This window comes from Strigops habroptila, chromosome 15 (genome assembly GCF_004027225.2).
Source record: "Strigops habroptila isolate Jane chromosome 15, bStrHab1.2.pri, whole genome shotgun sequence".
Lineage (NCBI taxonomy): Eukaryota > Metazoa > Chordata > Aves > Psittaciformes > Psittacidae > Strigops > Strigops habroptila.
In genome coordinates this window covers 2,001,117-2,024,719 of record NC_044291.2, presented here as the reverse complement: position 1 = coordinate 2,024,719, position 23,603 = coordinate 2,001,117, and the positions used below count along the sequence as shown (strand labels likewise).

The window sequence follows — 23,603 nt, the reverse complement described above, 5'->3', positions numbered from 1 at the left end:
TTCCACAGAACATGCTCCTCCTATTTCAAGCACATCTGTCCTTCCCTCCCATCGTTAAGACGCAATAACCAGACTATTTGCCAGCAAAAAAAAAAAAAGATAAAACTGCACTCTCAACTTCCTTATAATATTATGAGTTTCAGTACCATGTATTCCACTATGTTGTGTTCCATTCCTGATCAAAATTGAGCAGTGCATGCTCTGACTAGCCACCCATCAGCACCATGGTACTCCCCACTTGGACACGATTAGGCATCCCATTACTTCATCTGCTCCTATCCCTACAGAGTGCTCTCACAGATGGTTAAATGTAACACTGTTTTCACACATGATCATCTCCACCCTTTTACTTCTTCCATTAAAGGATGGGAATACATAAATCTCTTCATTATGTTTATGGTAACTAAGTGATAAACTCTTTTCCTTCTACTTCTTAGATGCTTATCCTAAACGTACTGCTTTTGCTTTAAAATGGAAGACAAGGAAACAGGGCTCAGCTCTGCTGGTAACGTACATGCCTTTTTACATGCTAGGAGATGTTTTGCAATGATAAATTTTAACCACATTTCCCCATGACAGAAGAACCTCCACAATCTGAGGAATGGGATCCAACAAGTCCAGATCGAGAGCCATCAAAATTTTTGACCTGATGACTTTTCAATTGTTTACATAGAAGAAATACTGTGAATGTTTCCTTAGATACTAACAATGAAAAGACCATGTCCCACGAGGCACATAATTCATGTTCTAAGTAACGAGGCAAAGAACTGGGTGATATTGTTGTCCTTGGATCAGATCTCTTTGGATGAGCCCTGAACTGTTTTCACACAATGAGACACCAGCTCAACGAACCCCATTAATTCTAATTATAATATCACAATATTTATTACTCATGGGCAATTATCATATCACATTGCAATCTGCCTCATGGTATTTGAGAGCTGTATGGAGATGCCAACTTAAGCCTACGTAAGAATGATCTTTTATCAGTTCTCTTTCAGACAGCTCAAAGGTTCTCTCTTCCTTTTATGTATTTCAAAGGACAGCCCTACGTGTGAAATATACACAGCAGTTGGGAACAGTTTAGCATTTTCTTCCACCTTTCTTATGGATGGTTTGTATGGTGGGGAAACAGAAAGACATGATCAATTTCAGCAAAACATCTCAGTCAGGTTTATCCACTGTACCTACTCAATGGATAAAGACACAGCCTGCAAAGTTGTTTAGATTAATTGTGCAAGAGTATCAGTAAACTCACACAAAATTGTAGACAACAAAATCAAACCAAAATACTCAGGAATTACTAACACCAGAACAGAAGGTGTCAGCACTCATGAATGCATTAATACCAACTGTCCATGAGAACATAATAAAGATAAACATATCATAAACCCTCAGGGACCTTGAGACAAATTTAGTCTTTAATCTCATGTATTTCTAATCTGGATTGGCCTGAAATCAACTGGCAAAAGGGTGGTAGAAGGACCTCATGCCAGCAACAGAAACACTGTTCATTTGGTATCTTCCTCTCACAAGGATTAAGTGCCTTTATGAACAACTGATGCTGTTCATACCACCTGGAAACTCCAAGTAACAAGACCACATCTCAGCATTCAGCACCCCTCTCATGTACATCCTCCTCAATCAACCACGCTGCCTAACCAAGAGCTTTCCTCCTCTGGTACAGAACAGAAAGCCAATTTCAGGCTACCTCCAAGGAGGAGTCTGACCACAGAATAATATCAATACGGAAGATAAATCTCTGTGTAGTCTTGTATGTGTAATATCATTTCTCCTTCATAAGTTGCAATGGCACAAAGAAGCCATTTCACACCACAGTATGATAAACAGCAGTTTGCACGTCCCCTCCCTGCCCATTAATCACAAATAACAGCTAAAGAATAGCCACGAATCACCTGCAGCCCTCCTAATTCAGCACAATATAGAACTCACCCCTGGAACTTTCCCCAAATGTGGCCACTTTTATGACATCTAACAACTTTACGTGTAATGATGTTTTTCTACACACACCTGGTTTCTGTGGGATGAACCTTGTAGAAGAGCAGCAGAGATCCCAGCTTTGGCATCTTGGAAAGGGATGAAAGCTCCAAACTCTCCATCAGAGTCCTCCAACAGGTCGGGAAGAGAAGCAGGAATACCTGACACTTGAGGTGAATGCTTGAAAAGGAGGGTTTTTTTCCTCAGGATTGTTTTAATTCCTTTCCCAACTGGGAGACATGCTTCAGTACAGTCACAGGAAGAAATATGGCACACATTAGCTTATTGCTCCTTAAATGGAGTGGTGAAAAAGTAAATCTTATCAGTTTGAACGCTGCTCTCTTCCCTGTGAGACCACAGCTCGACCATTACAAACCATCAGCGTCCATTTGCACGTTAAACCGCACCTGAGGCAGGGCTTTCCTCACACAGGGGCTGTCCGGTGGCCTGCTCACCTCGGGCGTTCCACTGCACGCCTTCCCCTCCGTCCTCCAGGCACGGCTCCGAGCGGACCGGCACTTCTGCCCTCACTGGCGGCACTGCCCCGCCGCTGAGGAGCAGGGGATGACCCCCCACCATGGCCGCTCCAACGGCATCACCTCAGCCCCTGAGGCGGCTGCGCGAGACCCTCGAAAAGGGCGCGAAGGGCGGGGCAGGGTGGGGCAGGCGGCTCGTGCTGCGCGCAGCTGCCGCGGGGCGGGGCTAAGGCGGGGCTAAGGCGGGGCTAAGGCGGGGCTAAGGCGGGGCGGGAGCGCAGGGCTCGCGCAGGCGGGTCGGCGCTGACAGCGCTGAGGGGATAGCGGCGGCCGCTGCTGCGACCATGGCGGACCATGAGGCGGGGGTCGCGCCCAAGGCCCGGCGGGTTCAAGGTAACCGCGATAAGGAGGGGGAATGGGAGCGGAGGCGCGGCCACTCCGCCGCTCCCAGGTTTCTGTTTCGGTTCTCGTTATCAGTCGCTGAGGAAAGTTCGCGGATCCGTGGCCAGAGTTCATCCCGCGGAACGAGCTCCCCTCAGCTCCCCTCAGCCCCAACCGGCTGAGGGCGGGCGGTTGTTGTTTGGGGGGGGGGGTCCGGCACAGTCCCGTCTCATCGCCTCGGGCTGCCGCAGCGCACGAGGAGGGAGAAGGAAGAGAATCGCGGAGAGTTGGCCCTAGTTGGGTGTTCAGTTTGGTTTTCCTGTGCGGTAACTCGGGCACGGAGGGGAAAGCAGAGCGGGTGGTTAAGAGCAGAGTCAACAGGAGTCCCCGAGGTGCTAAATGAGAACAAAGAGGATTTGGGGACCGGTTGTTTACGCCACGGGTGCCCTGCGCTGGAGCAGAGCACTCGAAAGGTGTGACAGGAGGAAGCGAGAAGTCAGCAGTGTTCTCTCAAGCGGGGCACTGAAGCTGATGTTAGTTCTTCCTGCTTTCTAGTGGGTTTTGGCTTTCAGTTGGTAGGTGTGAGTGTAACCTGGGTCAGGAGGCTCTGGAGATGATGCACTGAAGTAACACAGCCACCACTTTGTGTCACGGGAGCGTTTTCCTGTTTTGTTCAGGCTACAGGAAAGTTATGATTTATTGTACATTTTTGTCACACTTGCAACTTGGGAAGGAAATGGATTTGTGAGATTGCTTAATATACAGAAAGGCTTTGGCTGGGTAATGTGAGTTGTATAAATAGCTGTAGATGTGTTTGGGCCCCCTGCCTGGTGGCACATGCCAGGTCTTGTATCTTTGGAGGATGCACATTTCATCTGTAAGAACACGAGTTATTCACACTGAGCAGCGGGCACTGGTGCTAACCTTGTCTGGGGCTCCGCACGCCTTTCACTTGATGTGCTGCTGAGGAGGTTTCTGCTGTAGTTACTGTGTGATGGGTTGGTTTGGAGGCTAAAGCTGCCTACCCCGTATTTTTGTCATGATAAAGTATCTATGGAGTAAATTGCCAAAATCATTACATCTAATAACCCAAATTATGTCTTAATGCCATTTCCCATGTGAAATTCTTTGAGAAGCATCTGAAAAGACATGTAGTTCTCATTGAGAGCAGTATTCCTCATTATGCCTGGTGGTTTGCTGGTTAACAAACAGTGAATAACTGTCGTACAATAACACCCTTCAGTCATTCTCAGGCAATCCTGTGTTGGAGCAGTGTGGAAGTGGATACCTGTGCCTGGTGTTGCCTTGCCCTCAGCCCAGCTGATCTCCCACATGCATTTGCTTTAAATCTGGTGTGTGCATGGCTGGGGAAAGGTCTCTTCCTCCCGTGGTACCCAGGAGGTTCCATTTATAACATTTTTGCTCTATGACAGTGATGTGCTTGTTCAGGCAGCCTTTGCAGAAGGAAATAAATGGCAGGTGAAGTGTATGTGCTACTCCTCAAGTGGAGATGAGAACTCCCTGTTCCATCTCAGCCTCCAGCACTAAGTGTTTATTATAAATTGTTAATACTGTTTAATGATTCAAGTGATAATTTCTTGCTAAAGTAACAGTAACTGTTCCAGGCAGCCTTAAAGGGAGTGAAGATGATTCAATTAAACTCTTTTTTTTAATACTCTTTCTTCTTGTGGTTTATTTCTTAATTCATGTGTAATTCTGCCATCCCTGTCAGTCTCATTTTGGTGCTGTTGACCAGCTGCTCTTTAGGATCCAGTATCAAGAAGCCAGACTGAGAAATCAGGCCACGGTGGCCCATTGATGGAGTTATCCAAGTCCCATGAATGAGATGGTCAAAAGTTGCAATCAGGAAGCTCATTCCACAGATGCCCAAGCGTGTTTCTGGTGTTTCACAGTATTTCACAAGACAGCATCTCTTGCTTTTTATCATGTGAAATGCACCATGTGATGGGAAAGTCATTGCTAAATAAAGTGTGCTCTTACTCAATCTGGGAATTTTACATTGAGTTGTGACCTCTACTTTCCTGTTTAACAGAGAAGCAAACAAATATTTCTTTTCCTGTTCTGTAGACTGGGTGGGTGGTGGTAAAGACTTGATGTTAAACTGTAGAGTAAAACTGGAGCAGGATCCTCAGCTCCCTTAGGTTTATGAGAGTAAAAGAGAGAGGGAGACTCTTCGTCCTTATCAGTGTAGATTGTGAATGCTGCTTGTGGCTTTAGGCTGACTAATACCTTGTTGCTAAATGAAAAGTAATGTTCCCTTCACTAATGAGTTTACAGATGTTGCTTAATGCCTGCAGTTTGCTTAATGCTGATCTATGTAGGTAATGCATTTCCCTGACTTTCGCAGAAGGACTGGAAATTAATGCTGTCATCTCTATTTCTACTACGCAATAATAAACCTTGGGGCAATAACTTTAGGTAACTTTCCACAGAGGAACTTTAAATGACAGCTGATACGACATGTCCTTGATGATTATTCTCCTGGCATGTGACAGGAATACACATTATAGATAAGACAGCCAGCTGGCTTCCAAGCTTTGAGTAACTTCCTAAAGTGCAAGATACTGTTTACAACAAAACCTGATTATTCTCCACTGCCTCCATATTCCACCATACTTGAAAGGCCTGGAGCGGTGTCTCTAAGACCCACAATCAGTGTAAAAGAGGGTTGGAAGGAAACTTCACTGTTGGTTCCCAGTTATTTTGCTGACTTCTGTGACTTTAGTCAAATAGTGTGGATCTAAATTTGCAAGATATCTGCTATTATTTGCTATTACTCACTTTCAAGAGTAGCGATATCTAACAACTGACCTGTCTCACTTCTCTTTTTATCCAAGGTATATGCTGCTAATGCTAAGTTTAATTCAGGCACAATGAAATGCTTCCTCATGTAACTGGGCGTTAAAATCAATGGATGTTTTTAAAAATCAAGATTTTGCTTTATAATGAAATGAGTTCTCTTTAAAATAACTGGTTAGAATGGAGACTCAGAGACTTGTTTCTTGTAACTGGCCAGTTTTGTTGTACAAAATGAGTTGTGGGTGTGTTTGATGAGTATGGAAAATGATTCATTAGGTAATTCCAGGTAGAACTAAACTAAAGCATCTGGATTCTTTAATGCAGTTTCTAAGCAAGCAGCTGAATGCAGTCCTTCATATCACAGGACTCCAGTCCCTTAAGTCGCTGTGGCCCTGATCAAGTCAGGGGAAGGTCTGCATGTTTGCAGCACTTTAAGGGGGTATTTGCAGTTCAGCAAAGTCGGGGAGCGTGGACCTGAAGCCACATTGTGTCATCTAAAGAGAATTGGGTTCTTCTGAGCTCTGCAGCTGCTTCTTGACACTTCATGCTTTTGGCCTTTTAAAGGCTGGAGTGAGAGAGGTGAATTTCAGTATCTCCATGGTAGGATGGTTGCTTGGTGTCACTCTGGGATATCCCCACTTGGCAGTGGGCTCCTGGCAGCCTGGAGGAGGCTTAGCTGGCAGGGCATGGAGCTTCCGATGGCTTTATGAGCGCTTCCTTCCCAGCACGTCTGCACCTTGTCACACTGCATTGCTTTTTTTAGCTGTGTAGTATTTGAAACCACAGGCTCTTGGTGTGTGCTGATTCTGGAAATCCCTCCAGCTGGTGCCACTGCATGGCACAGAACTATCGGGTTTTCTAAGCATAAGGAGTCTTGGGCCAAGAAATGCTTTATAGAGACCTTATTTCATGTCCAGCTAATCTTGCACCACATCTTATCCTACTTCCTAGATACAGCAGTGGTTTTCTGAGATCTGTTCCAGCTGTCACAAACCAAACACTAAACGTCCTGTCCCTGGGGCTGATGGGCTCTGGGGTGTTTGTGTTTCACTCATTACATGGGTGTTGCTCTGCCTTCCTTAGGCAATAAAAGATCAGGATTTCTACTGCTGCCCGTTGGGCATTCTGCTGGAGAGAATTGGGGAAGAGGGAGGCATTTGGGAGTCTACTTAAATGTTAGTGTACTTAATTATGTGTAAATGTTACTTGGACCACATTCTGCCCTCAGCTGTCTCACACAACTAAGAGAGACTAGTGAAAGTCAAAGAATTTGGGTTTTAATTTTACTTCTGAGCTACACCTGATGCGTTTGGCTACAACAGTGCCTTATTCCAAGGAATATTCCACATAAATACCCAGTTACAGGCACTTTCTTTAACAAGCACTCTTGGGTTTAAAAGTCTGAAGATGATTGCTGCTCTTCTCTTGCAGATGACTCTGATAGTGGCCTTGGCTTCTGTGGATGGATCCTGGTTATCACTTCCCTCTTCTTCACTGTTATCACATTTCCTATATCCATCTGGATGTGCATAAAGGTAAAATGGTTCACTTCAGTGTTGGATTAAAACTTAAGCAGTGCAGATGCTTCCTTGTGGTTATTACAGTTCCCTATTTTATTTACTTGTTTCAAACACAAATTAATCTATTGCAGCAGACAGGGTATGACAGACCCCAACTTTCAGTGCATTAATCTTCAAGCAGACAAAAAATTACAGTATTTAGTCAAAACTATTTTTGCACTGACTTTACTACATCTCCCCACTTGTCATTAGTATTTGAGTTGGTTTGGAAGGTGAGAATGATTGCAAGAATGCACAATTACTCTTGAAGGACTGATACTTCTTGTGCAATATTGTCCTGATTGTTCCTATTGCTCTTTGCTTTTTGACAATAAAGATTAGGCTAAAATTGTCAAAAGCAGCTGGTATAGAAATGTCTGTTACACTGAAACTCAAGACTGTCTGAAACTAGTGTATACATAGTTTGGAATCCATCATATGGCTTCTAGAAACCCTTGCATGACATCCAACTATTTGTTACAGATTATAAAGGAGTACGAGCGAGCCATCATATTCAGACTTGGACGCATCCTGAAAGGGGGAGCAAAGGGACCAGGTATGTCCTGGGAGCATTTTTAATCTCTGTTCTTGGTAAGTCATCAGCAGTAGCTGGGGGAGACATTGCATTAGACTGGCCAATGGGTTTCTCCAGGATTTTGTAACTTCCAGTGAGAGGATATGTTGCTTTATAAGGAGAAAATGGTAAATGTGAACCTTACCCAGATCTCTGTAGTTAATCCATTGTCCTCAGGTAGAATCAAAGCACAGAATGTAAAGGGAGGAATAACAGCATCAAACGTGCCAATTTAAAAAATAAGTCTAGTGTGTCAGTTAAAACCCAAATGGTCTGAAAGGCTCCGTGTTCTTCAAAAGAAACAATGAAATTATGTGCTAGTTTTGACATGTTTCCTGTGCAGATGAGAAATTCTGATGTAAAGCTGAAGAATGACAGTGATCCCCCAGAACAAAAGGAGGTTGATGGTTTGATAGCTTCTCATTGCCAGAATTGGGCCCTGCAAATAACTGTGGGACAGACTTTCAGAAGTGGCTGTGGACAGTTCTGGGGCTTACCCAAATGTTAAAGATCTCTAAGACAGACCTGAATAAACTGGAGTTTCTCAGCATACTTTATCATCCTGGTTTGAAAGCCACAAACCAAGATACTGCTGAGCTGGTTACATGAGGGCTGTGCAGCCCCAGTGGTTGGATTTAAGCTTATTTCAGTAGCAAATCTCACCTGGCTTAATGACCCATTTTCACCTCTTGAATGGATATCTTTGTACAGGTTTGTTTTTTGTCCTGCCCTGCACAGACAGCTTCATCAAAGTTGATATGAGGACCATCTCTTTCGATATTCCTCCCCAAGAGGTGAGTCTGCACTTGCCTTTGTACCTGCTAAAGTGTTTACCATTTGTCTTCTTTTTCCCCTCTTGGTATTGGGGAGTGTGTAGCTTTAATGTAGACTCCTGGGCAGGTTCAGTGCATTGTGAAGAGTACATATATCCCTGAGTAACATCATTCAATAGGAGAAAATTGCTGAAAGAAAACCAATTATGCTGTCCTCTAAGGACCAAGTAAGATAACTGCATACTGTCTGAGAGCTAGAACAGGAGGGTTTGGAATAAAGACTGCCTGACTTCATGCAACATTCTCTAATTGTTTCTGGGAAATCTGGAAGATTTCCAAGAGCAGCGCTGATCTTTCCTGTGCCAATTGATCTAGATGGATAAACCAGCTAAAATCATGAGATGAAATTATAATATGCATCAAATGCTGTTAATGGCAACTCAGAGTAATGGTCAGCTCCCTTCCATGGGTTTTTTGTACATGTTGCTTCTGTGTCCTGCTGTTTTTCCTTGGACATCTTAATTTTCTAGCAGCATGTCTCCACAGCTTTAGCTGAACTCAGCAATGCCAACACAATAGATAATGAAAGAATAAAAACCAGCTAGCCCTCTAAAACCAGTCAGTGAACAATTGAGTGTTGATGACTATAACTGCATCCCTCATGGAGCTGGTGTATCTTGCAGGACAAGGATGCCTGACACAGCCTGTCTGCTGCATCTGTTTCCTGTCATACTCACCAGTCGGTTTGTTCCTCCTCGTTACTTGTAGATTTAGACAAATGGCATCTGTCAGGGTAAACTCTAAAGGGTAATTGGTAGAAACCTAATCACCGGCAGGCAAAATGTGCTTGCAGCTGCTGATGTGCCATTAGTGAAGCCAGCAGTTGGACGTTTTCCTTTTGACTTGATTGAATCATGCCCATGGATTTAGGTTTGTTTGTGTGCCGTAGGTAAGAGCAGAAATACACTTTTATTTGTACAACCTGATTTCTGTGTGTGCTGCTCATTCTTTATCTTAGGCTATTATGAAAAGCTGCTAAAATAGGTAGCTTGGGGAAGGACAGAGCAGGTAAGGTTAAGTAACTCTTATGCCCCTCTCTTGTCAAATAACATAGTAGTAATTGTCTAACATGGAATTAGGGCACTTCTCATGGTCATGTGGCATACTTCAGTCTCTTTAACTTAGCTTTAAAATAGAATTAATATTAATGTTTCATTCTAATGTATCCTCTTCTAAACCTTCAAGAATATCTGTCTTTGTCTTTGCAAGTACATCCTTTTCTTAACATACAAGTGTTAAATTCAGTATATCACTTGAGTCAAGCTCTGAGGATGTTCACAAATGATTTCCTCTGCAGCTTGTCTAGAAGTCACCACATGCTCATGTAGTAGCACAAGGTGGCATTGCAGTCGGTAAGTACCTCTGAGGACAATGAACTGCCAGATAACAACAGAGATATTTCTAATGGGATGTTGAAGTCAGGCTGGCACCTTGCAGCTGAAATGCACCAGGCTGCTGGGACAGGCAAACCCCATTTTGTAGTTATCAAGTAAAACAAATATGTAATTAGCATAATAATTAACCATATATTAATCGATAATTATGCTTTCCCCACTGCTTTTCAGATCTTGACCAAGGACTCTGTGACAGTGAATGTGGACGGAGTGGTTTATTACAGAGTTCAGAACGCCACTCTCGCCGTGGCAAACATCACAAACGCTGACTCAGCCACACGGCTTTTGGCACAGACGACTCTGAGGAATGTTCTGGGGACCAAAAACCTCTCCCAGATTCTCTCTGATCGTGAGGAGATCGCACACAGCATGCAGGTACGAGCAGCTCTACCCAAGTGAGCCACAATCGATCCATAAGCAGTTTGTGGGTAACTTCCAGGTCAGGATTTATTTTACCATCCAAGTGATAAGCCAAGTTGTGATTTGGAGCTTGAGGCAAAACCCTATCGAGAGCTATTGGGATGGCATTGTGTTTAATAAAAATGAGTGCCTAAGGCAATAATGGAGCAGTGGGAATGAGGATACAGGCAAAGAGGGCTTCCCAGGATCGTTATGTCAATGCTCTGCTGTTGAAGGCAATTATGCTGCAGAATTCCTTCAGTATATTGATCAAGCTCGAGGGGTTTTTTTGTTAGTTGACAACAGTTATGCTTTTATAGTTACGAAATCATCATACTTATCCTAAAGCCCTTAAAGTCCAAGAAACATAAGATAATTAATTAATTTGGTATATTGGACGCTCTTTGGACATTAGTTTGCAGCCAGGTCAGTGCTTAACTTCATTGTCCTGCCTTATACAGGCCACACTTGATGAGGCAACAGATGATTGGGGCATTAAAGTGGAACGTGTGGAGATCAAGGACGTGAAATTACCTGTCCAGCTGCAGAGAGCAATGGCTGCAGAAGCTGAAGCTGCCCGTGAGGCCAGAGCCAAGGTAAAAACATCAACAGCTGCGTTTGGGTTCATTATTTTTCCTTCTTCATGAATAATTTAGGGTGGACATGTAGAGGATGAAGATTCTCAGCCAGATTGTGTTATAGCAAACAGGAGTGCAGGGCAGGAGTTTGTGGATTTATGTCTGGGTTTCATTGTGGTTTGTGCAGGTGAAGTGTCCTTCAAAACCACAGAATCTCAGCTCTTCACCACACGCCAAGAACAAATCCCAAACGAACAATATGAAGGTTATTAGCTGGAGCCTGCAGTGAATTAGAAGCCAGATTTACTTCCATCTTTCTCCCGACTAGCTCTGATTTTAGGGAAGTCCTTTGTTGTCTCTTTGTTACTTCATATGAGAAATAAAACAGCTGTAGTGGTTTTGTCGCCCTTAAGCTGACCAGTGGTCAGTTTGGTCATGACATCTTGTTCCCTAGCTGTCCAAAAACCCCACCTTTGTTGGTAGATCAAGCAGCTGGATGGGGGTTTCTGGTAGATACCAGTGGTCTGTTGAGCTGCCTGTAGCAGAATGGAACTTGCATTCTAAATCGTGAAGGCTTCTCTCAGCAAAGGGAGGTTTCCTACAGCTCATCTAAAGCAATGAAAACCACATCTGATCTTATGATGTTCATCTCACACACGAGTGATTTTTATGCACATACATAAGACTGATTTTCCTATCTGCCATTAATGAGGAGTTTCATTAACTTTAATCTATCTTTAGGTTCTAATTATAAAAATTTGGATTTTATTTTCATGGGAAATAAATACTAAACTGAATTTCATTAGACTTCGGGGTTAGCAATTACTGGATGTGAAGCTCTTGGTGCACCTCAGAAAAGCTCTTTAAGCCTCCATTAGTGCTGCAAGTATTAACTTCTATGTATTTTTTTTTTTTGAAGCTTAATTATTTTGTGATTATTTTTTTAATTACTATTTATTCTGATGTTTAAAAAAATACTGTGCCCTTGCAGCAGAACTCTGTAGGGGAATGTGCACTTCCCTGTGCTGATGTGCATTAAATTGCCTCACCAAGAACTTCTCTGCTGAAACAGCAGCATCCATCCCTCCTTTGCAAACACTTAGAAAGTATTTATACTGTCCTGGTGCAGAAGGGCTTGTCAGGAAATGCCTGACCACAAAGTTGTCCCTAATGAGCTCATAATTAAAGAAGGAATAAAAGTTATTTCCCCAGTAAGAAACACGCTATTCACATGTCAAGCCCTTGTAGAGACCAAAAAAATAGGGCTTTAAATGAAAGCTGAAGAATACATGTGGGGAGCCTTCTGCTTTTGAGAGGCAGTGCTGAAAGAAGCACAAAAGAAGCTTTTGAAAATAGAACAAATGCACCCATTGCGTTTGCAAGACACGGTGCTGGCTTTTGTGATCTGATGTCCCAATCCCGAATGGGGGGAAAACAGACAATCCAGGGCCTTGAAAGCAAAGCAGGAATGGCAGGAAAAAGGCAGAACCAGTGAAGGAACATGGGGAAGGAGAGGTCACTTGGTCAAGCAATGAGCAGTGTCTTGGGTGTATCACTTAAGGCTGGTCATCGTACACATCTCTATGTTGTTACTGTGCCAGAAGGAACTCAGTTTGGTTCATCTTGCTTCCCCAGGTCATTGCAGCTGAGGGGGAAATGAATGCTTCCAGGGCCCTGAAAGAGGCGTCCATGGTTATCACGGAGTCCCCGGCTGCTCTTCAGCTTCGTTACCTGCAGACCTTGACCACCATTGCTGCGGAAAAGAACTCCACCATCGTCTTCCCATTGCCCATAAACATGCTGCAGGGCCTCGTAGGTGCCAATCGCTAGGTAGGGCGGGAGGGGAGAGTTAGGGTGGGCTTTTTGCTACAGCAGATGTTTGCAGCGCTGAATTCCATGTGTATCATAGCTTATGGTGGTGTTACAGTGGATTTGCTGAGGAACCTATTATGTTGTATGAAGCATATTATAAAACTTACATGTAATGTTTGTGAATATGGACAATCAAACTATCTGAAAACCTCTCAACGTGAATACAAGCAGATTGTGATCTTAAATAAGCAGGTATCCATATACTAGCCCAGATGGGACACCTCTAACCTGCAACCTCCCACTTTCAAATAGTATATTTGTGGTGAAGATCCAACATCTAGATAGAGAAGTATTCCTCTTAGTTAATGGGTCTGTAGCCCTGCAGGGGAAGTGGAACAGCCCTAACTTCTCTTGGAGTGTGGCTGTATGCAAGAAGTTACCAGATTGCTGTGGTGTGAAGGGGTTCTTCAGCTTACACAAGGAGAAGTAATGGAAGTTGATACAGGAGTGAAAACAGTACACTGGGTACTTCTGAAAATCAGGCCCATGCTCTCTAAAATAGTTCCCCATTCCTGAGAAATGGTGGTTAGTGGAACTTTCCATCTCTGAAATGGAATAACTATGCCGTAGTTATGGATACAACATACTTGCAGTCCCTGGGGGCTGCTCTGTTGTTACAGTGATGTGCCTGCATAGATTTATGCTGCTTTCAAAGCACTGAAAAGTTGTTGGGTCTGTCCTAAAGATGTTTTTAAAAGGCCAAAGTACCGACTCCTGCATCATACCCGGATCTGAAACCTCAGTTCTGGAGGAGGTGGGATCTCTCCGATTAGTGGGCTGTGGTGATGTTTAACTGAAAATGTTGTACTGTTGATGTATCTGTTCTAACAAAGTAGTGATTTCCCTGTTAATGCTGCTTCTGAGCAGACCTGTAGTATCTGATGTGACAGTAAGGGCTTGTACTTCACACCAAAAGCATGTAATCTTCAGTTCACATAGTCTTGAGCTCTAAGTCCGCTAAACTGTATTCATGTTGCGTGCCTGTTTAGTAGATGTAATTACAGATTAAAATGAGAAGAACTAGAGTCTGCATGGGGGTGAGCGGGCTCTGGGCTGCCACCATCACTGAGTGTGGCATCTGCTCTTTAATTATTGGGATGTGGCAATGAAAATGAAAAGCCAAGATCAGTGATCTAAGTGCCCTTCTCACACTGGCCACCATAGAGCTCCTAACTTGGTTTTTAATCCCCTTTCTGCTACAATCTATTCTGTATTTACGGGTATTTAAGGTGTGTTTACCTGTGCCTTGACACGCTGTGCCTTTGTCACTTAGGAAAGGGGCCCAAGCGCTGCTCGGGCTGGAACTACTCGGTGCTGTTGCTGTTCTGCAAAGGTTTTTCCTTCCTCTGCACCGCACAAACACTGTACCAGTCTGCATGTGTGTCAGTGCTTCAGCTAGTGTAAGCTGAGCTCCACTCTGCTGGGATGGGGGGAGAAAGACAATTAACAAAGCTGTAATGATGGGTGTTACCGTGCTCACACGCTTGCAGTGGGGAACAGAGTAACTGCGCGGCTGGAGGCTAATCCCTGGGGAAGGGGAGTGATGCTGTAACTCCCACTGGTGCTGCTGTCGATGGCCACCCCTGTGAATTGTTGTTGACACCAGAAGCACACTTTTTGTTCTCATCCTGAATAAAAACCCATGCTGTTTACTAATGAGTGACTTCCTGATACATTAATGGTATTCTATTCTTTCAGAGTCTTAACTGCTCATGATTCTGGTGAGGGGAAAGCAAAACAAGCCCCAAAGTCATATCAGTGACCATTTAGTAAGGAGTGAGTGTGCAAAACATGGCACAAAGAGGGTTTACTTCTCTAAGGTGTATTTGTTTAAACAAGTTCAAATGTGGGATCTACACGTTCTGTTTAATGTTTTCTTCTCCATAACAAACCCCACCCTTTCCATTCTTCACGTATTCCACACAAGCTTTATTGTATTAAATATCATCAAAGCAAAGAGGAGGGTCAGTGACTGATCATGACTGGTTCTGGTAATTATTGCACAGCTAATCGGCTATTAACAGCATTGCCTGTTCACATGCAGCCTGCAGGAGGACAGAGCTCTTGAAGGCACCAAACTTGCTCCATTTAAGAAAAAGAAACTTGTTACTTAGACATCCACGTCTGCCATCGCTCTCTGGAGAGGATCTATGGCCCAGTAGTCATCGTCCCAGCCCAGGAACCAGCCGGAGAAGGTTGGTGGCTCAAACCCTTGCTTCACCACGGTGACCGGGGTTCTCTTGTCCCGGCTGGCCGGGTCGGTTTCAATGTACCGCTTGGCTGGAAACACACAAGCAGCAGGAAATGTCATGGAGTTCAGGTCTTAGAGAGCAAGAGCTGAAATAGCTGAATTGTGGCTAAATGGATGCCAAGGATACAATTTCACATCGTTCATTTAAACAAAAAAACCCCAACTGACGGAAGTTTTCACTCTGTTTTCATCTACACCCGTTGCTCTGGCACTTGGTTGTAGAAAATCAACACTGGGACAATAAACCACCATCACAGGGGCAGCCTCACCTGCCTGCCCACATCCTTTCTCGGTGCTGGCATTGAGCACAGCGTGTCTGAGTACGACACGTCTTTGTGCTGAGCTTAAGGACCCTCCTTGCTTGAGAGATGTGATCTCTTTGATAAAGCATTGAACTTCATGCTGTGATTAAGGTATGTTTCTCAGTAGATTAAATTGCCTGCTTTATGATCCAACAGCAGGGAAATAAGAAACAATTCAGAGAGGATAATGTGACATTACCAGATTTCAATGCCTCAGTCTTCTCTTCTTCTTGGGCATCTTTCCCAATCCATACAAAGACCTAAAGATTAAAAAGACACATGAATTATTTAGCAACAATCAATCTCTCTGTGAAAGAAAGGATAATTTATATAAAGTCTCAGTGAACAGAGTATGGCACAGAACAAGAACATCCTCATGCTGGTGTGCCTGGATTGTTGACCTATGTGACTAAAGCTAGTGGCAGATAATGAGCAATTTCTTGACTGTGTTTTATCTACATCAATTCTAGATACACAAACAAATCATACACTGGCTTGACATCAGGAAAAGGTAGCAAATGTTTGAACATTTTTACATAAAACATAAAAAATTCATCTCAAGTTGCCTTTTGGCTGATTTATGCACAGTCTGTTATTGAAAAATAACTGAAAATATGTCTGTAGCTTAAAGTGCTGAATCCCAACGATGGTTCACGTTGGGGTTCGCGTTGTCCCCTCCAGCTGGGACAAGGATGCTGCCCTTGAGAGGTTCACACTCTGGGGCAGCACGTGACACACAAGAGCCTGTTTTCTTCAGTCCTTAAGCTAAGCAAAGACATGGCAGGACACCAACTCTTTCCTCAAATTCAAGGGGTAAATTCTCTTCCCTATCACTAGTGGGATGATTTGTTCTTAGCCCTGAAGGTGAAAGGACTCTCTACTACAACAGCTCCTCCAGCTGTCGTAATTTGGGTCTCAGCTTAGAGCCAACCTGTGCATAGTGTTTGCTCCTTTCATCTTGAGGTCAGTGTGACATACCTGGTCCCATGTGTCAAGGAGCATAACATCATCTGTAGCGAGGTCATCCTGAACCAGATCTCCAGGAACTTCTTCAATCTGGAAAACAGAAGGTTCCGATGACCACGTTACTTCAAGCACCATTTTACTTGTACAGGAGAAACCCAGTTTCACTCCTTCTTGCTGAGATGCATTAAGCTGGACACTGTACGTGGCTGTGCCAGTCAGGCTACATCACAAAAGTGCTTTTAGACCAGAGAACACAAAATCAGTGTCTGTCCTCCTAGAGAAACCATGTCACTCACACGCAGATTTGTAACTCTGCCTCTTTCTACTTGAAAGATTCATGAGTTAAAATTTGAGGGGTCTGAATGTGAGTTCTTCACCAGCCTGATGCTGCAGAGTTGCTGTGCTGACACAACAGCACAACACAAGTAACTGCTGTCTCCGCAGCAAAATGGTGTTGATACTTTCCTTCTGGAGCCAACACCACAATGGAAGACAAGGTATAAGGGCCTCTTGGTTGGCTCAGAGCAGACAGAGACCGAGTCTCTCCCAGCTTTGTCAGATAGATGTTGAATTAATTGACTGTCTTAGATACTCACAGTGAAGCGTCCACTCTTGTTGGAGCATGCAAAAAGACGAGGGGGGTGAGCATCCATCTTCTTGTCCTTCAGCCGGGGAGAGGTACGGTAAGGAGCTTTTCCACCCAAAGCTGCCCAGAAATTAGCTGGAAAAGAGAAAAGAGATACTGCTGCTCCAGCTGCTCTTGGGAACCACAGCAGCAGCGTGGCCTGGGTAGGACTTCAAGCACTCTTCTGTGTCAGAAAGTCCCAAAGGCCTATAAGCATGAGTGTGCTGTTAAACAAAATGGAGATGCTTTGGAGAAGCCCCTCTGCGCCTGTGTCCACCTCTCCTTGTTCTGGCAGACAAAGGAAAATATCCATGAAATAACTCCTGTGAACAAGCAGCTACACAGAAACTGCCTTGGCCTCCACTGTGCCTCCCTCACCTGGCTCTCTGCCCTCAGCAACCTGTACTGGGCGAGCCCCCAGTGTCTTCAGCAGCTCTTGTGCTCCTGATTTCTCAGCATCGCTGGCTCCTTGGCCAACCCAGAGGTAAGCAGCAGAGGGAGTTTTCAGGACAAAGGCATCGTTGGAGTTCAGCTGACTGGCAGCAGGATCCAGCTGGAAAGAAAGAACATTGCACGTGTCAGTTGTAATCGTCCTCTATGCAGAGCCTGTTATTTCCAGATGAAAATCAGGCCCTGCCATTGAATAAACTGCAAACAGAATATTCCATAACTGCAAACAGAATATTCCATACCAGCATGTGAGGCTTTAAGATACGCTGTATATTTGCCTGTATCTGAGTGATAAGTTAGACTTACTCATATGAGAAGGGTAAATAAATGTGTGTTTCTGTGTGTACCTACAGATACCTCTGACCCATGCCAAGAACGTTTGGATCTGTCATTTTGCCAGTCTTCATGGCTATGACAGGAGATTTAGGAACTTGCTGGGGGGGGATCACTGTAGGTACCCCACAGCTGAGGCAGATCAGTCATTAATGTCATTTCCTCAACATCAACAAGGACCTGCCCTCTTGAACTAGAAACCTAGGAAGTTGCTGCAGACATAAACCAGAGCTTTTGCCTCTTCTATAGCTACCAGCAAGGATTTAGACTCTCTTTTGTTGTTGTATCAAAGGAGTGGGGCTCTCAGCCTGTGCTGGCACAAGCTCTATTTGCACAGAGAGTATTTAGCACTTTATCTCTACGGTACTGTTGTCACAGGGGATTAGAACAAGTCACAACAGCCAGATCCTAATGGCTCCCAAGCGTTTGAGATGTGTCAGAGAGTGCAGGGTGCAGCATCTAGCAGAGACTTAGGAGAAAATGGCTTAAATGTATTTAAGGTGACATTGATAAACTAATTAGAAAAACAACATTATCACTAATATCCATGGGAGAAGAGGAATCTGTCAATAGCTTGTAAAGTATGTTTCAGTTTGCATCAGAAAGCTCAGTTTGCTCCTTGTTCTATTCGAAGGGATCATGGTCCTATCACAGCCTACACGTACCACACCAAAGGTGACTCCACATACCTCTACTGCTCTGGTAGCTCCCGAGGTGCTGGATCGGACCTGGAAGAGCCGTGTTTCCGCCGGTGCTGTCTGGCCTCCTACCCTTGAGGTTCCACCCTTGTAAACGATCAAGGGCTTTCCATCAAACATGCTCATCAGATGAGGTGGCTCTTTTCCTTGCACTACTCGTTTCTAGAGAAAAAGATACTTGCTGTCAGTTTTAAGCTGCACAAGATGTACTAAAAATGGCCTTTACAGCCATCTTCCCACCTGGAATATGGAACCTAGCTGGTCACAGGAGCTGAGCTATTACCTCCCAGAAACAAAGCAGTGTTTAAACCCAGCTCTCACAGTTGCCATTTCATCTTAATTGGCCAGTGATCCACTGGCACAGAGGTAACAAACAACAACTATAAAACCCTCCTGTCTGGCACACGCCACTTGTAAAACTTCCTTGTGTAGTAGCTGGCACGTAAATTGCCTCTTTGTAACTCCTGCACCACGGCTGGAGGCTGCCACTACATGACTGGGTTTCTCCACTGCACACTGGTAGCATGTAACTATATATATACATATATATAGGTCTTATTTATTCCCACAGTGTGGATTTTGGGGGGGGTTGTTGTCTCTTTACCTGCACAGGGCTGCCTCCCAGCTCCTCATCCAGCTGCACTGTGAGGAATGCAGAGGTCGCAATTTCATCTTGAGAGGAATCAGCACCTTGCCTGAGGGACGAGGCAAAAGCTGAGTTTTCCTTTCAGCCCCTCCCCACACACAGCCCTTACAGAGAGCAAGAGGAGGTGAGGAAAACCTTGGTTACCAACCTCTGACGCTTCATTCAACATGAAGGAGAAATTCATTATCCAGAATTGCAACACAGTGATTACAGAAGGAGATAACGTTTTCTAGATAACAAGCACAGATTCTTTAGTATCTTCATGCCTATCTCCCATTATCTTTCTAGCAGCTAGTTTAAAAACAGGCCTGTTGGTGCTGTTATCAGGAACTACACATCCTTCCAGTGCCTAAAGCGGCTGACAAGAAAGCTGGAGAGAGACTTCTTACAAGGATGTGTAATAGACCGGACAAGGAGGAATGGCTTTAAGCTGACAGAGGGGAGACTGAGATAAGACCTTAGGCAGAAGCTCTTCCCTGTGAGGGTGCTGAGGCGCTGGCACAGGGTGCCCAGAGAAGCTGTGGCTGCCCCAGCCCTGGCAGTGTTCAAGGCCAGGTTGGACACAGGAGCTTGGAGCAACCTGCTCTAGTGGAAAGTGTCCCTGCCCGTGGCAGGGGGTTGGAACTGGATGAGCTTTAAGGTCCCTTCCAACCCAAACCACTCTGTGATTCTATGCAGCCCCTACACCAGCTGCATCCTTTCTGGTTTCAGTTAGACAAATTGCCTGTACCCTCTCTGCCTGCTGAAAAATTCCTTTTTAAGGGCATAATCTGGGAACTGTAAGTCACAAGCCACCAGCTGAGCTGGCAGAGATCTCAAAGCTTCATTACAGTGGTCTCAAAAGGTGTAGGAACTCTGCAAAAAGAAACAGAGCTTGATCCAAAGAAGGGAGTAACTACTACTGGGAAAGAAGAAAAAAAGAAAAGAAACCAAATAACTCCCTGCATTGTCCCACTTCAAACAAACCATTCCAGACCTCTGGTAGTGCTTTGTTTGCAAGGGAAGATTATCCAGGGTGAAATTTTATCCCCCAAGGATCCTCTGTAAGAGGGAAGCAGCAGTGATCCATTTTTGAAGCGCACTCTCAGCCCCACATGGCCCCAATGCTCCCTGACTTGCAACAGGAAAACTTTCTTACCAAGTGTAAATGATCTGTCCCTGTTTCCCAGCGTGCTGGTAGTTGTACAGGATGATATAGCTGTCCCCTCCATAGAACTGGCCATAGGTCGAAGGATCCACTGGCACTTTCTCTGAGCCTTCTATTCTCCAAATCTAGAAAAGGAGAGGAGCAGAAATATTCCGAGTTCAACGTGACAGCAGAATAAACAGACTTTCCCGACAGAGCCGCAGGGCTCTTCCCAAACCCAGCCTCCCGAGGCTTGCGGTCCTGCAGCTCCACCTGCTGGGAAACGCCGCTAAAAGCCTGGAATTCCACAGCCGGGCCTGGGCACCTCAGCTTATCCCATTTGGATTCCAGCAAAACTACCAGAGAAACGCGAGTCAGACTGTCAGCACTGCCCCCCATTCTGTCCCTGACGTGAGCATCTCCATTCCTCTCAGTCAAACAGGTCAGAAATGGAGCTTTTAGGCTTTACTGGGGACTTTTCAAGTCTAACGCTGGCTCTCGCCTCTCTGTGGGCTTTTGGGCAGGACTCAGCCCTGTCAACCTCCACCACTGCTCCTGTGCACAAATGCACGTGTCCAGGTGCATGAAGAAGGTGCTCTGAGACAATCACCCATCACACTTGTGATGGCAACAGCAAGAATAACAAGGAGGAGGAGGAATGGAGAAGTCTGGGTCCGTTCTTGCAGGAATGTCATCGAGTAGCAAAGAAAATGCTGGAAACCTTCCCAAAGGGATTCTGTTGCTGCTCACCTGTTTCCTGCCTGATCCATCATCCTCCATCCCGTGCTGGGCAGCCATGGCCTTGGAGGTGTGCAGAGTGGCAGCATCAAAAGGTACCTTCTCGATCCTGGCAACGTGACCAGACACATAAGCCTGCCCCAGTCCTTCTGTTTGGTCCTTGTCCCGCCAGTTCTTGAAGAATTGCTTAAACAGAGGTGTCTCACCACTCTCAGGGAGGACTTGGATCTGAAACAAACGAGCCAGTGTTACTCAATCTTTAAGCCTCTGTGTAACTACACTTGAAAGGTCCAAACTATCACAACCAGCAACATGGGTCTCAACACACTATAGGATGCAGAGTCAGTCTCAGGTGAGTTCTAAGGCGGCTGAAGGGGTGTTAAGCCTTTAGAATGAGCTCCCTCAGAACAACAAGAGCAGATTTATCTACAGCTTCTCTTTTTTACTTTTTGGAGAGAGGTCAGGGAAGGGAGGATCTTTTCTGAGAGGAAGAAATGTTAAATACTAGTTATATTGGGGTCAATGTTATTTCAAGGAGAGTGTTAGCCCAGGAGCAACACTGCAGCATCTCCCCACAGAAGAGCAGATTACCCAAAACAGGAGCTACTTAAAAGACTACTGGTGACACTTCACATGAGCTGTGCTCTGGAGTCAGTGGCCTATGTGGCAGAAAAGTAGCCCCATAGGTGTCTGGGGATCAGCCATAGGTGGGCTGCATGTCCTACCTGGGTGTGTTTTGGATAACCCATCTTATCAATGAACTCAGAAGCTGTTTTCAGTGCTGCCTTCTTCTCTTCAGAGTTGGCACTCTTGCCTTTAATGAAAACAGAGAGAAAAGAGGTCAAAGCTCTGCATACCCAGAGAGAAACTGTGCCAGGTACCTTTTGCAACAGCAGAAGGGCTCAGCCTTCCAGCCAGATGATGCCACATAGCAAATGACAACTGCTCAACCTCTTCTATGCCTTTTGTGATGGCTGAGAGCCCGCAGTTGCCTTTCTACTTATGATACTGATTTTTCCTTCCTGGTTCCCAGGACCCTCACTTTAGTTCTTTACATTAAAGACCCTGTATCTCAGCACCCAGCATTTCAGATGAGAGTGCTTTTCCAAGATGGTTAATGCGTCCAAACTTGCCCCGAAAGCACCACCACCATCAGAGGTACATTCCCCTTCCCAGCTTGAAAGAAACAGGGATTGCTAACGGGATGAAGATCCTGTGCATGTGTAACCAGCTTCATCTGCATCTCTATGGTACCTTTCCAAACAAAGATTTTTCCATCTGTGCCATGGTCCAGAATGAAGCAGTCATCTGTGTTCAGGGCTGCCTGGGAGAAGGGATTCTCATCTGCCACCAGGGAGACTGCCATGTTCCCGGCCCCATTGGAGACCTGTGACAGCACAGAGATGGGATAAGGCATCATCCGTTCCCCTCCAGCCCAGCTCCATGGCCATAGTCCAGAACTCAAGGAGTAGAAGGGAAATAAATTTGAATGCATTGGCTGCTTCAGGCACTACTGTTTTTCAAACAGGACACCTTTGACACAGCAACAGTATGACTAAAACATAACACTTACTCTGAAGATTTCAAGTATTTCTAGCAAAGCAGATACTGCTGAGGCCAAAGAAAGATTGATCCAAAATGGCAAAGACCCTTGGTGCACAAGCAGCCAAAAAATATCTACTAAAGCAAACCAACTGCACTCAAGAACTGGAGGGGACAGTCTTGGTAACCGTGAACAGGTCTCCCTCTATCAAGTGGGTTTAATAGTCTGAGTTCCTGCACTTACTAATGGATAAAGATCCACATTACAAACCATCTTGGCAGATACTCACCTCATCAATAAAGACTGCTGTAGAGAAGCTTCCTCCCCAAAAGACTTGGACACTCTTCTGCACTTATACTAGCTGACGGCAAATGTTACCTTCCAAGTCATTGCTTCATCATGCTCACTGGATGTAGAAAGGGGTAGGTCCTGGTTCTCAGGCTCACTATTCCTAGTTCTATCCTGTCATCTTCCTAACACAATGCCTGATAACACAAAGGAAAACTCCCCTTTTTCCCCATTCGTTTCACGCTTGACCTTTCCCTCAAAAATTCCTGGAAGTCCCAGCTGTCCCACTACAGTCAAAGGCATACAGACAATAGAAAGCCTGTGGGTATGCAGTGTAAGCAAGCAAGGTTCATACATAAAACCCCATAAAAAGCTAACAGCAGAGTGAGGCAGAAGTAGGACTTGGATCAGTTCAGTTCCTCTCTGCAATTCCACCTCCATCGAATTGCACAAGGATCACCCCTTCTGCACAAGGTTATTTGTGAGGTTTCTTGGTACCTTGTAGAGCTTAGCCAGCTTCCTGTTGGCTGTATCAATTTTGGCATCATCGGAAACTCCTGCTTGCAAACTGGGCTTTGGTCCCAGAACCTGTGAGAGAGAGAAAACCCATTACCAGCCAATCCAAGAGATCTCTGTTCCCAGGTACTCCAGCCACAAGAACAAGTAGAAGAAACTTCTAGATCAACACTAGCAAAACCACTTTAATATCCCAGCATCTGCATTGAGTGTTTATACCACTAACACTTCGTATGA

The 23,603-nt window shown here is 44.8% G+C and overlaps 2 protein-coding genes across 7 annotated transcripts in view; one reads left to right on the top strand and one right to left on the bottom strand.

Moving 5' to 3' along the window:
- The first annotated feature begins 2,729 nt into the window (after positions 1-2,729).
- STOM (stomatin) lies at positions 2,730-14,540 on the top strand. Its single transcript, XM_030507511.1, has 7 exons — positions 2,730-2,867; positions 7,107-7,210; positions 7,718-7,790; positions 8,520-8,602; positions 10,207-10,410; positions 10,896-11,030; positions 12,648-14,540. The coding sequence occupies exons 1-7, from the start codon at positions 2,819-2,821 to the stop codon at positions 12,840-12,842; spliced, it is 843 nt and encodes a 280-aa protein (XP_030363371.1). The 5' UTR covers positions 2,730-2,818; the 3' UTR covers positions 12,843-14,540.
- A 150-nt stretch (positions 14,541-14,690) lies between these two features.
- The window catches only part of GSN (gelsolin), a 30,734-nt gene continuing 21,821 nt past the window's right edge, over positions 14,691-23,603 (bottom strand). For all 6 annotated transcript variants that reach the window (XM_030507487.1, XM_030507488.1, XM_030507490.1 and 3 more), the window contains 12 exons: positions 23,349-23,438; positions 22,274-22,406; positions 21,745-21,833; positions 21,032-21,247; positions 20,294-20,427; positions 19,114-19,204; positions 18,501-18,671; positions 17,407-17,581; positions 17,000-17,124; positions 16,416-16,493; positions 15,637-15,697; positions 14,691-15,164 (listed from right to left, as the gene is read on the bottom strand). In XM_030507487.1, the coding sequence (XP_030363347.1) occupies positions 14,995-15,164; positions 15,637-15,697; positions 16,416-16,493; positions 17,000-17,124; positions 17,407-17,581; positions 18,501-18,671; positions 19,114-19,204; positions 20,294-20,427; positions 21,032-21,247; positions 21,745-21,833; positions 22,274-22,406; positions 23,349-23,438 (1,533 nt within the window). In that variant the 3' untranslated portion in view covers positions 14,691-14,994. The remainder of the gene's footprint in view (positions 15,165-15,636; positions 15,698-16,415; positions 16,494-16,999; positions 17,125-17,406; positions 17,582-18,500; positions 18,672-19,113; positions 19,205-20,293; positions 20,428-21,031; positions 21,248-21,744; positions 21,834-22,273; positions 22,407-23,348; positions 23,439-23,603) is intronic.